Raw genomic sequence first — 15,208 nt, forward strand, 5'->3', positions numbered from 1 at the left:
CATTAAGTGTTGTATCATTAAGTGTTAAATTGTACCCTATAACCATCATTTGTGTTATAAATGTTGTACCTTGATGAAGGTATCTTTTCTTTTAGGTACACTAAGAGCATATGCACCAAGACAAATTCCTTGTGTGTCCAATCACACTTGGCCAATAAAAATTCAATTCAATTCAATTCAATTCTATTCATTACAAAATTCTTGAGCAAATTATTAGAAAAATGCCTCTATTGTGAAGATTGTTTATGAAATATTTAATAGTATTGACCTACTAGCATCTAGGCATCTGGTTACTGAAGATGCTCCTAAACCATTTATTATAATTTTCAGTGTTGAATGTTATCTATACGTAGATTATACATATATAATATACATATACAATATACATTACATACACAACATTTTCCTACCCTGTTCCAACTAGATCCCATTAATCCCATATATTCCTATGTTTTTTAAAAATTAATCCTGTTATATTTCCGTAAGCAATTGTTCTTTAAATATGTTTATATGCTCAGGTTTATCATTGTAATAATTACACTATATTTGGCAAACATTTAGAAACTCTATTTGTATTTTATCAAGTTATGCCAAGAACACTTTGTTCATAGTCAGTTAGTGAATTTTTGAATGTATACAAAAGAAAACAAAGAACAGAGGAAAATGAAGTACTGCAAACTTTAAACTAAATCAAAGATCAATTGTATTGAAACCAGCAATGCACTTCTATGCATGCCCACTGTGTAAAAATTGTACAGGTAGTCCTCAACATACGACTACAATGAAGCCCAACATTTCTGTTAATTTTGCCCCATTTAATAACCTTTCTTGCCACAGTTGTTAAGTGAATCACTGTAAATGTTATGTTGTGCCTCGCTCGCCCCCCTCTCCGCAGCCGGGCCCCTCTCATCTCCTGCCGGACGCTGATAATGCAGAAGAATGTCCTGGCATGCCTCCAGCCCCCAGTCCTGGCACCATGCCCGGACAGACCGAGCAAGACGAATGGCTTGACATGCCTCAGCCCCCAGTTCTGGCACCATGCCCGGACAAACGGAGCAGCTGGCCCCCTCCCCCACAGCATGTGAGCCTGGAGAGTGTGAAGCCAGTCACGAGCTGGACTTGCCGGCACGGCAGCTGGAGGGACCCATGCTTCCGAAGAGTGGAGAGGCGACGTCAGCAAAAGGAAGGGAGGGGCAGGCCTGGATAAGTGCTGAGTCATGGAGCCACACCCCATGGCCTATATAAAGGATCTGCTTTCTGTCATTCTTTTAGTCAGGCAAAGTCTAATTTGGATTGCTGAAGTCACATCCTGGTCTCCTGCCTGCCCTGAGAACTCTGACAGAACTTTGGCAAAGCTGCAGAGGCACACTTGATACGGACTTACCTGACCCGGCCGTCAGAGGAGGAGTGGGACACAAGTTAAGTAGTGATACAGTTGTTAAATAAATTTGGCATTCCCATTAATTTTGCTTGTGAGAATGATGCAAAAGGGATCACATGACCCTGCGACACTGCAAGCATCATAAATATGAGTCAGTTACCAGGCATCTGAATTCTGATTACATAATAGAATAGAATTTTTTATTGGCCAAGTGTGATTGGACACACAAGGAATTTGTCTTGGTGCATATGCTCTCAGTGTACATAAAAGAAAAGATACGTTCATCAAGGTACAACATTTACAACACAATTGATGATCATGGGGATGCTGCAATGGTTGCAAGTGTGAAAAATGGTCATAAGTCATTTTTTTCAGTACTTGATGTAACTTTGCAAGGTCACTAAATGAACAGTTGTACATTGAGGGCTATCTGTATGAAGGCAAAAAAATCTGTTTTTAAGTCACAGTACAAATGCACCATATATATTCCGAAAGTTTAGCTGCATTTCTAAAAAATACAAAGAACATTTTAATATAGTTAGCCTATTCAAATTGTAATTTAAACTTTAAAAGTCCTTGCAAATAGATTTCCATTTGCAAAAATATTTTCATTATAACTTTAAACTTTAAAAATAGCTGATACTACAAAATTTAAAGGCCATAGGGAAAAAAGTCCATAACCAGTTCATATTATCATTTTTTTGTGTCTATAATTTAAAACAATATGACAAGTTATGCTTTTTCCTCAATTTTTTGAAGTAGATATTCCATTTGTAAATTTAGATTTGGTTGTCCTTTTCTAGTCCTTTTACTTAATATTTTGTATGCTTCCATTTTCTTCTGTTTATAAAGTTTTTGAGCTTTCTCTCTTTCTTCTCTTCTTCTTTTGGCTGCCTGAAATAAAAACGAAACAAAACTAGAATCATTAAGACATGTACTTATTTCATTCCTTTAGAGTTATTTCATACTATGCATGCTGCATCAATCTTAGCAACTATACACTGTATATGACAAAAAATAGCATCTATCAGCATACATTCTGAATGCTCTTCTCATTTTATTCACAAGACAGAGTATGCAACTGTTGACATACTGGTAAGTTTCTTCTACTGATGAAACATAAACATATGCTTTTAAGACTATACAAGACATACTCAAGAGATCAGCGTTATTGAAATCAATAAGTAACTGCCTATATAAAACTTAAAACCAAACCAAGATATATAACCCTAAAACCAATGACTTTATTTAAAAGTTACATACTTCTTTTTTCTCGTTTCGTTCAGTCTTTATTTTTTCATAATCCTCTTTTGCTTTCTGGTTTGAAGTTTTTGCTTTAAGTTTTCTCTGAATCACATTGCTCCTGTGTTAAACAAGAATACTGGCAATTAAAATATGCCTTTGGTTAAGCAGAATTATACTCTCTAAGCAGTTGGGAATTTTGATTCAATGAGTGAAAATCTGTGGAATGGATGAATGGCAAAGATCCTTAGATTATTATTTGCTTCAGCCCAGTATCTTATTTAGTCACTGTAACTTTTTTGTAACAGCACTAGAAATAATTTTACCATTGGTCTCTGGGGAAAAAATGATGAAGTAAAAATGGCTTGCTAAAAGCAGAGCGAATGACTGTAGAATGAAAAGCTGGCAAATAGACTGGCTCTTTATAATATCTCTTGGGAGCTTGAGATTGCTCACACGTACTCTAGGCAATTGCTTCTTGCAAAGAGGCCAAAGACACCAGTCTGTAACAGGTTTCCATGGGCGGTGAGGGAATCTTGCTCAAATCACAGCTGATACCTTTTAAAATGTCACTGGGTTTAAATACTTACTTTTCTAACCACTTTCACAAATTGTTAACTGCTTTTCAATTATTAGAAACTTTTGGATCAACAAATCTGGGTGAATTTCCTTCAAGTCTTAGCAACAGAAGTTTTAAATATAAGTTAAATTACTTTTTTTGAATAAAGAGCAAAGAAATGATTATAACTTTGATTTTGGAAAGTTACAAATAGACTAAGAGTCCAGATAAACTTGAAATAAGATTTTGGAATTACTTATAGAAATCCTCTCTGTGGAAAATATTTTTGTTTTAAATTCTTTAAAAACAATAGAATGGAATTTCAAACATTATACTCTAGAAGGATTGTATTAAAGAACACTTACAAATTCAGAATGAAAAAGATTGCTAGGAAATATAAAGTTGATTATTTGATCAAGATTAAAATAGCTGTTGTTCTGCCAACCCTTAATAAACTTTTGCTGAAATCAGAACTCTAATGAAAATGCTTTAAAAATTTGTTTATAGATAAGAGATTTGAAAATAAGTTAATTTATTTTAAGAGGTGATGAGTAACTAAAATTGTTTATACTTCTTGTGATGAAGTCATTACTTTATATATTTTTATTATATTCTTATTCTTTCTTTTCTATTTATCTTTTTATTTCTTTTCTGCACTTTCCATTTTTGCTTTGTTTTATTTTTCAGTTTGTATTAGTTTTCATTGTTCCAATTGTAATTTTTAACAACATTACTATAAAGAAACTATTTTACTACTAAGAACACTAGCATTCTTACTCTGAAGTTACAGTCTCCTTCTCTTCAAGTACTACTAGTTTATGTTTAGGTTTCTGTTGTTTCCGAAGCATTTCCTCTTCAGCTAAATAAAGATGTTTCAGATGTTCTGGATAATCTTCAGTAAACCCAACATTCTTCTGAGGATTCACATGTCTTTCCTTTTTAAGTAACTTTTTGTAGGCACGTTGAATCTTTTGTTTTCTCCAAATGGCAAAGCCTTGACCTAAAAGTATAGGACAAAAAGATTAATTATTTTTAAGTAATTTATTTCTTTTATAATATGTACAATCTGATATTTAAAACTGAAATTCTGTTACTATACCAATCTGTATCTGGTAGTGATTAATTGGTTACAAAGTTTAAACCCTGAGATGGAACAAGATTCGAGGATACATATTGCCATACCCCTTTATCTGTTCCATCTGTAAATTCAATGTCAACTAACAATTAGAGCTTTAGCAAAGTCAGCAGTCCCCAAAATTCTGGCTCTGTAGATTGGCAGTTGCGGGCAAGGGGAAGGGGATGGTTTTGCCTGCCATTTTCGCAAATGGAGCTTTGTGCACTTGTCCACCACTTGTGCGGCCCAGTACTCAAGAAGCTGTGGACTGAGGATTGGGGATTCCTGGCTAAATTATATATAAAAACTGCTAGAGTCATATGAAAAAGTAAAGTCCATGTAAACTTTTTTTTTCAACATATGATAACCAAATCATATTTATTCAAATAGGATATAAGTGTCTTCCTCTGTGGCTGTCCTTTCCCTCATTAATTTCCTCATCAGTAAAGTGATTTTTTAAAAAAATTTAGTGGGGATTCTTTGCATGTGTGTGCGTGAGTGCACATACACTCAAAATTATCTATTTTTTGAAACCTTGTGGTTCTTGCTCTTCGTTGGGATGCAAGACATTACCAAATCACTGTAATAGGCTAGTCTTGTATTAATAAAACGATCTCCCAACTATTGATATTACTTTTTTGCCACAATAGTAAAAATATAGAAACGATATATTCTCTTCCAGATTAGGAGTCCTTAATTTCAGTCTGGCCCGTTTCCGCTTTCTTTTGAGACCAGTCAAGATCGGCTACTTTTGTCACCTAGCTTAGAGTCACGGAAAAAAATAAGAAAGAAAGCGCCCATGCTACTGCAGAGAAACCGTAACATTTTCCCCCCTTTGGCTCGCCCAGCGCGGCGAAGTTCATACCCTCCTGGAGGCTTCCCCTAAACGGACGCGCGTCCCATCGCCGGGGCTGCTTCCGACTCAGGCCAGCCGGGTCTTTTTCTTTGCCTCCTTTTCTATTGAAGCTCGGAGAGTCTCTTTTCTTCCCAACTGGCGCCATCATGCAAGCTATTCGATTTTGTCGCACGTTGCCGATGTCATCAGTAGGTGTCACCGTCGTCTTTTCAGCTGCAGGGGTATCCGATTGGGAACAACGTAGAAACAGCTTAGCTCGGCACTTGATTCACTTTGCCTGGGAAGAAAGGTCGAGCTCGGGAAGGGGGGCGGAGACGACAACCAGCCCCATCGATGCTGAGCTATCGGTACTCCTCCCCAGCGTTTTCTCTTCGATGATTGGCTCGCGGTTTCTGTGCGGGGCTCACCATGTCGAAGTGTCCTCGGGAGCCCTCGCCGGCCGCCTCCCGAGAGAATTACCCGTTGCCTCCGGAGCCTTCCGCGGGGACAGTAACCGAGCGACTACGGGCAGTCGCAGAGTTCCTCCGATGGGGACTTCCGCTGTGTCAGAGCCACACGGTGGAGTTCTACACCACGGGGCTCTGGGAGAAGTTCGTAGCTCTTCCTCCCGAGACGGTGCTGGGCGAGCTAAGCGGAGACAGGTTGCAGCGTCTCCTCCTGGAAGAGCCGACTCCGCAGCGCCCCTTAGAGGACGTCGCCGGTAAGAGCCACCATCCGGAAAGGCCGCCGGCGCTGGCTTGAGCTGCTTCGGCTAGAACGCTGTCCTCAGAGCGCGCGCTGGTCCGGGGCGAGCGAGGGCGCCGGCAGGGGCGGGGTCAGAACGTGAAGAGACGAGCGACGGCCACGTTCCTTCTCGGTTTCTTTCCCTCCGCTCTTGTCCGTCTAGCCTCTTGCCAACTATTGCCGCCACCGTCATCGTTTCTTTCTTCACCGTCTGGAACCAGGATGTGCTTCCTTGGTCTACGAAGATTGGATGAAAATGTTACTGCTGTCCCAACGTTCATCCTTTAGTTGCAGGGGTCTCCAACCTTGGCAGCTTTAAGGCTTGTGGACTTCAACTCTGGCACCTGAAGTCCACAACTCTTAAAGTTTCCAAGGTTGGAGACCCCTGCTTTAGTGTAGTGTTTTTCAACCTTGGCAATTTTTATAAAATTTTATAAGGGGCGGGCGTAAGAGCACAAATGTGCCTACCGTTCCTGTCCTATTGTTCCCTTTCGTTATAACAAGTTAACATGGTTGTTGCATACTTTTGCTTATATATATATATTTCTTTTATAATGTGTTGATTTTCTTATGTTGATGTTTGTGTATACTGTTGTGACAAAATGAAATTAAAATTTATTTTTTTTCAAAAGGCAGACCAGAATTGCCCATGTTGCCCGGTTGAGAAAGATTGTTTTGGGGAACTCTGGAGATTCCCTGGGCAATCTCTTTTTCTCTCTGTCTCTCATCCTGTCTCTCCCTCTGTCTCCGCCCTTAGACCCGTCAGTACTAATTCATACGGTTCCTTTTCCTCAACCCAGTGTGCATTACAAGCTCTCCGCATAGTACATTTAATAGTGTAAGGTAGAGTAGAATAGAATAGAATAGCATTCAATTCAATTCAATTCTTTATTTTGCCAAATATGATTGGACACACAAGGAATTTGTCTTTGGTGTATATGCTGTCAGTGTACATAAGGAGAATAAAATACATTCATCAAAAATAAGATACAACACTTAGTGATAGTCAAGGTTACTAATAAGCTATCAAATTGTACTAGGAAACAAATAAAAACAATATAAATTGAAAGATACAAGTAACATGGTTATAGTAATAAGTGGGAAGACATAGATACTAGTGAGGAAAAGAATAATAATAGTAATACCGTCTTAGTAAATGATATGACAGTGTTGTGAGAATAAGTTGTTAAGCAGAGTGATGGCATTCAAGGAGAAACTATCCTTGTCTAGTTGTTCTAGTGTGCAATGCCCTATAGTGTCATTTTGAGGGTAGAAGTTGAAACAATTTATATCCAGGATGTGAGGGGTCTGTAGATATTTTCACAGCCCTTGGTAGCAATTGGTAGCTACTGGTTGGTTGGTAGCAATTGGTTGGTAGCAATTGTTTTTTCTGCTGAAAAATGACACTTTCTGAGGCAGACTTCAGTGCCTTCTGAGGCACTGTCGGAGGGAATCTTTGATCTCAGTTCTAACCATCTCAAATGATTATAGTTGTGGGGAAAATAGGAGGAATCAGCTTTATGTGACCTGCCTTTGAGAAGTAAAAAAATAAATAAAGGGAATACATGAATTAATACACATAAATAAAGTTAACACTTCATGATCCTGTCTCTGCTTTATTTAGCGTATTAGTATTGTTTGCAATTCAGGAACTGATCTTCGGCTCTTCCAAGCTTCTGGAAAGTATTTTGGGTTTTAAATACTACTGAGATAGTTTGATTTCTCCTTGAATGGAATTGATAATTTTATATAATTGTTTTATGTTAATTGTTGAAGCCAACACTTTTTCTCTTTTTATTAGCTGAAAAATAACACATTTCTACATCATTAAGAGATTATTATCAGTATGGTTCCTAGATTACATTTTGGTTTTAGTCTAGAAGGTATTATAGATAGTAGGTTTTTGCTATGTGTTGAATCCAAAAGGAAAAATGGGTTTGTATTAATTGCAGATTAAGAATAGATGCTTTAGGTTAGCCTATCTTGATTGGAAAGTTTTGCTTCGAGATGCCCTGTTTCATCCATTATTATAAACTATTTCCTCTTCTTTCCACACAGATAACCCTGGATTTTACAACATTTTTTGTAAAAATACTCAGAGGCTGATTAATGTCCAGGCTTTTGTACTAGCTGCTAAATACTATTCAATGCCAAATCTTGGTGTATGCACCTCATTAGAACAGATACTGAAAGCAATGGACAGAAAACAGCAATCGAGTAAGTTAATGTTGTATTGTTTTTAATATCTGCAAGATTTTTTCTTTAAAATTCAGTTATTAGAAGCCATAGTGTCCCAGTGGTTAGAATGCAGTTTTGCAAGCTAATAATGCCGATTGCCAGCAATTCAATTCTTACTGGGTCAAGGTTGACTCAGCCTTCCATACTTCCCAGGTCGGTAAATTAAGGACAGAGATTGTTGGGGGCAGTATGTTGACTCTTCCAAATCAAATCTCACCTTAGCCATGAGAGTGAGCTGAGTGACTTTGGGCCAGTCACTCTCTTTCAGCCCAACCCACCACACTGGGTTGTTGTGGAGAAAATAGGAGGAAGAAGGAGTATTAAGTTTTTTTGCCACCTTGAGTTATTTGTAAAAAGATAGATAGAATAAGAGCTGTTTCTGAATCACATGGATTTCCAGCCTGTGGTTTCCATGTGAAGTAGTTTTAATGCCTGATTAAAGAAACAGTTTTCCTTATTTTGGAAAGAATTTCCTTTTCCCAAAAATATTCAATAATCCCCTGAATATTCTTGCTCTAAGCAAATACAGAAATATTTTTCATATACTTCAAATGGGAGGGAACAATCTCAGCATTTGAATCATTCTGTCTCTTTTGCCGCTGTTTTCTTCCTGTCTCTCCAATGACCTTCCCTTAGATAGGACAAAAGGAGCAATATGGTATTTATATGAGTTGACATCTGTTTGATTGTTCTAGTATATAAAGGCAAATCAACCGATGATATGTAATTTTATCTCTGGCTCACAAATAGATTTAAATATAACACCTGCAAGCCTACATTATTATTTAAGATCTTTGGAAACTTTTGTCAGAAAGTCAGAATCAGAAACCATTGCATAGCAAATATATTGTAATATTGGTTCAGAGCATTTTTACTTACCGGTATTTATTGGGGCATAGCCATAGTTTATAAATAAGGTACACATATAACAATATTTTAGTGATACATGTTCCCCCAACTCTTAAGCTAAATGTGTGTTTCTTTTTGATCAGAGGTAGAAATGAAAACAGATAATTTTATGAATGATAAGAAATCACATGAAGTAAAACTGATGTCAGATTTAGTAGATGGCATTGCAAAATATTATGGCTTAAACCAGGTAAGAATTTTTATTACTTTATCCCTTTGGGGTTGAATTCCTTCCAAAGGCTTGGATGTGCTAAAGGAGATGCTATTGCCTATTGAGGAAGATTATAGTATCAAATTAGACTTTGTTCTAGGTTTGCTTTTCTCCATTTAAGAAGACCAATTAAAGAGTCAGAAGCTAGAAATGGGATATGTTGTTATTAAATGTAAATTGAATTTAAATTATTTATTTATTTATTTATTTCGTCACAACAATATATGTAGGTATCATACAAAAAGATTATATAGTATATAAACACATATTTGAGTAAATATTAGGAGTTATAAGCAGTTATATACATATATATATGTATATAGGAAGAAGAAAATTATATTTGGCTTAATTTTCTGTGATTATGAAGGAAATTTAAGATAAAGAGTAAGTATAAGTGTGTTTGTATGTATAGGTTGTCTTAATTTAACAACCACAGTTGGAGCCAGCAACCTGGTCATTCAGCAGTGTGGTTGCTAACTGAAACCATGACCCTAGATGATCTTGCTTCAGCTTTCCTTTGCGTTACAGACCTGCAAAAGTTATAAATGTGAAGATTGATATCAAAGTATCTTTTTCATCATTGTCATAAGTGAATGATCACTGTCTGAGGCAGTCACAATTTCTTTACTAATTACTGGTTTTGTTTTAATAAACTGTGAAAGGCATCTTTATATTAGATTTTTTTTGGTCCTTCTTATAAGAAAATGCCAAATGTAAACAGAATTTCGATCTGTAAAATGAAGTACATTGTTTATAGCAATAATAATCTCAAGGGTGCTTTCTAAAAGTTTCTAATTCAGCAAAAGGATTTATACTAGCTTTATCTTTCTACTCAAGCTGTACAATGATATATGAAATGTACAATATTGTTTAGATGATAAAAATTAAACCTCATACAATAGCACTATTTTGCTTTTCTGATTTCTGTGTGAAAGATGATTGTAATCATCTTTAGCACAATTGGGTAGGTCTAAAATGCAACATAGCCCAATCATTTGATGAGGAAAACCCCCGATAAAAATAATGTTTCATTCTTCTTGTACGTGTGTCCTACTGAACATATTTCATGGCATTTCAAATCACATTTAATAACATCAGCAGAGACCCCAGTTAAAATAAGCTTCAAATAACATAGAATCTATTTAGGATGTAAGAAAGGTTTGTTAAATTAAAACCATCTTTACCAAGTGGCAAAAAATACCTCCCTAGAATAAGATCCATTGGGGCTTTACTAGTAAAGTGTTTCCTAATACAGCTAGTCCTCAACTTACAACAGCTCATTTAATGACCGTTCGAAGTTACAATGACACTGAAAAAAGTGAATTATGACCATTTTTCACATTTACAACCATTTCAGCATGCCAATGGTCACATGATCAAAATTCAGTTACTTGGCAACTGATTCATATTTGTGACAGTTGCATTGTCCCAGAGTCATGAGATCTCCCTTTGAGACTTTCTGACAAGAAAAGTCAGTGGGGAAGCCAGATTCACTTAACAACCTTATTACCAATTTAACAACTGCAATGATTTGCTTAACCATGGCAAGGAAAGTTGTAAAATAGGGCAAAACTCACTTAACAAATATAAATTTGTTATATTTAGCAACATAAATTTCGGGCTCAATTGTGGTTGTAAGTCGAGAACTCCCTGTATTGTGCATGCAGTGGCAGTTCTGAATGTTTAAAGGAGATGGGTAATAATTTGTCTTTCTGCAGCCAAATATCAGATGCATATCAGAGCCCAAATATTAGATGGACCAGAGACTTGATTGTTAAAAAACCTTTTGTAGCATGTAGGAGTTGACATTGTCCTTGGTTGGTTCTGCCTAACAGCCGAGCAGTTAAAATCAAGCAGTGACTGATAATTAGTTGTGTACACAGAACATGGCAAGAAATCAGAAGAAAAGTTCTTGAATAATTGCTGTGGTAAAGGAAATTAGAATATTGTGGACGTGATGTGACACCCAGAAAAATATGGCATACTTCACGTAATCCTCCAGGGAAAGATTGAAGGCAAATGAGATCCAGGCAGAAGAAAAATATCATGGCTTCAAAATGTAAGGGACTGCTTTGGACAAAACTCAGCAGCACTTTTTTGTGTGGCTGTGGATAAAAATAGGATCGCTAACATGATCGCCAATGTCTGATGACGGATATGGCATAAGAAGAAGAAGAAAGGAAATGCCTCTAGACTAGGCTTAATAATGTGCATTCATAGTAGGCTAAGAAGCATAAAGCTCATTTTAATATACAAGATCTATAGAAAGAAGGGAGAAAACATTTGGCTTCAGTGAATCCAATCATATCCGGAGATTATTTATATAGCCTGGAATTGGGGTAGAACAAGCCGCATGTCAATCTGATGAATATCAGCTTGCTCCATTCTAAAGGTCAGCTCATGATAGGCCATGGAAATGCTAAAAGGATGTTAGTCATCTCATATTTCACAGATTGTCAGCTCTGATACGTTTCTCATCTACATCTCAGGCATGCCTAGTATGTTGGAATTTGTAAAAATGCTTTATTAATAGGCTTCTTGTTGACCAATCCACAGAAATTTTTAAGAATAAAAGCAAATATACATGTCCCAGGATAATGTTGCAAGATTCCGTCTGGGTCGGTCAAGATTCTTCAGTTAAAATTTTATAAAACACAAGCTTTAATAATAAAAATGAAAATAAAATAGTCTGCAGTAAATTTTTATGTTTTTTTTTTGCTCTGAAATTGATCAATACTTTAATCATTTTTAAGAGCTGAATGTAGCAAAAATATACACAATTACTGTTGATACCTATGCCATAAAATTTATTTTGTCTCTGTTGGAGATAATAGTATTTTTGGTGGATTTTGCCTATTTTAACAAGAAAGTACTTGTTAAAAGGCATATGGGTTTTCTCTCTTTTCTCAGCCCTTTGTTTCTAAGATAAAACTTCAGTAGGGCTTCCAGATTTGGACCACAAAACTAGATTTTAAAAAATCAATAATTTGCCCAAGAGCTCACAAACTCAGTATATTTCACCTCTGTCCCACATGTTCAACAGAAAATTGTCTTTACTAATTTGCAAAACTTTAAAAGAGAAGGGGCCAATCTGACCTTAGGAACAAGCTGTAACAGAGGGCTGGGACAGCTATCAAGGCCAGTTTTAAACTCTTCTCTTATCTTATTTTAAGGTGTTGGTTACGACCTTTAAAGCGCTCCATGGCTTAGGGCCTGGGTACTTACGGGACCGCTTGCTGTTACCACATGCCTCCCACCGACCCGTACGCTCTCACAGAGAGGGGCTTCTCAGGGTGCCATCCGCCAAACAATGTCGACTGGCGGCCCCCAGGGGAAGGGCCTTCTCTGTGAGGGCTCCCACACTCTGGAACGAGCTCCCCCCGGGTTTACGCCAAATACCTGACCTTCGGAAATTCCGTCGCGAACTGAAGACATACCTTTTTATCCGCGCGGGGCTGGCTTGAATTGAATTTTAATTTTAAATTTTATTAATTTTAAATGGGGTTTTTAGTTTATGGCAAATTTTAATTTTTCAGGCTAATTTAAATAAGTTTTTTAAATGGTATTTTAAATTGTACATTGTTTTCCTGGTTTTATTTTGCCTGTACACCGCCCTGAGTCCTTCGGGAGAAGGGCGGTATAAAAATCAAATAAATAAAAAAAATAAAAAAAAATCTCTCTAGCTGCATGCTGGGGCTGGATTTTGACTATGCAGATTTCATTTGGAGAAGATGGTTCTGCAGATAAAAATTCAAATCATAAAATACTTAACCACCACTTTGATACGTACCCAGAAATTTATTTCTGGCCAGTGCAGTGTCCACAATACAGGTGATAATCTGCCTGAAATAGCTCTTACTTACTGAACTGGCTTTTGCATTCTGCATTAATTTTAATTTTCGAATACCTTGCTGAAGCAGTCCAAAGTAAAATGCATTACATCAATCCAAACGTGAGATGAAAAGAGCATCCAATGATAGTCACCAAAAATGGGGGAAAGATTTTCCTAGCCACACTTTTCGCTTGCTGTTCAAGAAGGAACTCTTGGGTTCAGAAGAACCTTCAGGTTACAAATCTGCTTCTTCAGGGGGAGAGAGATCCCATCTAAAGGAAGAGAAAGATGGTTTTGTGTTTAAAAATAAATCAATTCATCTTGTTGGGATTGTTTTTTATTTCATCCAGTCACTCACAGACTCCTAGGTCATTTAATGGAAAAATTCAATTATCATCATCCTGCTGATATTACCTATCCCTGATGGATGATCTCTTCTTATGGTTTTATATATATTAAAATCATGGAATGAAAACTCATCTATCAGAGTGACCAGAAGCTCAGTCTCCTTGCCCCCCACCAGTATTATAAGCACCGATGCAACAAGAAATGGAACTAATATAACATAAATACCTTTAACGTCCAATATCTATGATCAATCGAGAAGAATACCTCTATTCATCTAGTCATGTTGCAGATCTTCCACAAAAATGATCAACAGAGTTTTTGATCCATGCCCAGATATGAAGCCTGACTTGGCTTCCATTTTTCGCCATTGACTTATCATTTCCAGTGGTCAGATAAACAAGATTCTGTAGTTTATGTTGCTGGCTTGTTCCCATAAAATGCAAAAAAGGATTAAAAATATGAATGCAGGGGGCTCATTTATAGTTTATTAATATAAAGTCTTATCATCCAAACATTGCCAACTGTTACAAAATAATTGCACTTTTAATAACTGCACTTTTTTCTTATAATTTTCATGATAAATTTATGCTAAGTTTTAGAAGGGGTATCTGCTACTTTAAAAAAATTCTTATTATTTACATTCTAGGTAATTGACCTGGGTTCTGGAAAAGGTTACCTGAGCTCTTTCTTGTCATTGCAATATAATCTAAAGGTTTATGGAATTGATTCTTCAAACACAAACACCCATGGAGCTAATGAAAGAAACAGGAAATTAAAAAAACACTGGACAGCCTATCAAAGACGTGCAGAAGCAAATGTCAGAGATCAGATATTGAAAGAAACCAAGAAAAGTGCAGAACAAGATAAGGAGAAATATAACACAAGCACCAGTGAAAAGTGGTTAAGAACTAATAAAACCCTACAGAGCCAGGTCCATGTGCCTGTTTCAGATGCTGTTGGTATTGAATCAGCTGAAATTAGCCCAGATCCTAATATAGGCATTACTAAAAATCAGTATGAACTGAAGCCTGAGGTTCGGGTACAACTCATTGAGAACAATATACCAGAAAATGTATTTCTAGATATTCTGCCTACTGATGCTATAGAAGTGGATTGTTCATCCAGACGTAATTGCAGAGAGCTCTGTGAAGAAGAGAAAGAACAAAGGAAGGTGGCTTCTTTGAAAGCCAAAGCCAGCCGGTCAAAAGAGGCCAACATTTTTTCTCCGTTGACATCATTCATAACTGCAGAAACAGAGCTACGTGATATTGTTGGAGATCTGCAGGTTATTTATTCTTGTTTTAACGTTTTAATCTGATTTTGGAGTCTGATTTGAAAAATATTGAAATAAGACTGTTTTTCCGTAAGAGCTTAGAGGAGATACAAGATAAAATGTATTTACAGGAATACTATTGTTCCTAAAAAGTGGCATAGTAAACTTGCATTTATTTATATATAGCATTACAAATTCATTACTTTATTATATGCTACATGTGTTATAACAATTGGGCACTTGTGACAATTTGAAGTTATGTCAGAATTCCCAAAATGTACTTACAAACCAGTTCTGATGCTGGCGCTCCCTCCCCTTCCCTGCAGTCACATAACTGCATAATTTTGGGCACTTGGTAACCAGCTCGGTTACAATATTGCATGTTCATGTGATGTGATTTACGTTTTGTGCCAGAAAGTTTTGTTGGAAATATGTTCATACAAATTGTAATTATTTCATATTAATAATAACTGTAGTACAATATACATAATGCATACACAATTAAATCCTGTATAGATTATT

At 36.6% G+C, this 15,208-nt stretch overlaps 2 protein-coding genes across 3 annotated transcripts in view; one reads left to right on the plus strand and one right to left on the minus strand.

Moving 5' to 3' along the window:
* Positions 1 to 237: 237 nt before the first annotated feature.
* CCDC59 (coiled-coil domain containing 59) lies at positions 238 to 5,734 on the minus strand. The gene is made up of 4 exons (XM_058189897.1): positions 5,162 to 5,734; positions 3,960 to 4,182; positions 2,645 to 2,744; positions 238 to 2,275 (listed from the first exon to the last, which is right to left on the minus strand). The coding sequence occupies exons 1-4, from the start codon at positions 5,298 to 5,300 to the stop codon at positions 2,114 to 2,116; spliced, it is 624 nt and encodes a 207-aa protein (XP_058045880.1). The 5' UTR covers positions 5,301 to 5,734; the 3' UTR covers positions 238 to 2,113.
* METTL25 (methyltransferase like 25) overlaps positions 5,561 to 15,208 on the plus strand; it is a 38,359-nt gene continuing 28,711 nt past the window's right edge. For both annotated transcript variants that reach the window (XM_058189895.1, XM_058189896.1), the window contains exons 1-4: positions 5,561 to 5,852; positions 7,934 to 8,092; positions 9,106 to 9,212; positions 14,060 to 14,698. In XM_058189895.1, the coding sequence (XP_058045878.1) occupies positions 5,561 to 5,852; positions 7,934 to 8,092; positions 9,106 to 9,212; positions 14,060 to 14,698 (1,197 nt within the window). The remainder of the gene's footprint in view (positions 5,853 to 7,933; positions 8,093 to 9,105; positions 9,213 to 14,059; positions 14,699 to 15,208) is intronic.

The sequence above is a fragment of the Ahaetulla prasina genome, chromosome 7 (assembly GCF_028640845.1).
Source record: "Ahaetulla prasina isolate Xishuangbanna chromosome 7, ASM2864084v1, whole genome shotgun sequence".
Classification (NCBI taxonomy): Eukaryota; Metazoa; Chordata; class Lepidosauria; order Squamata; family Colubridae; genus Ahaetulla; species Ahaetulla prasina.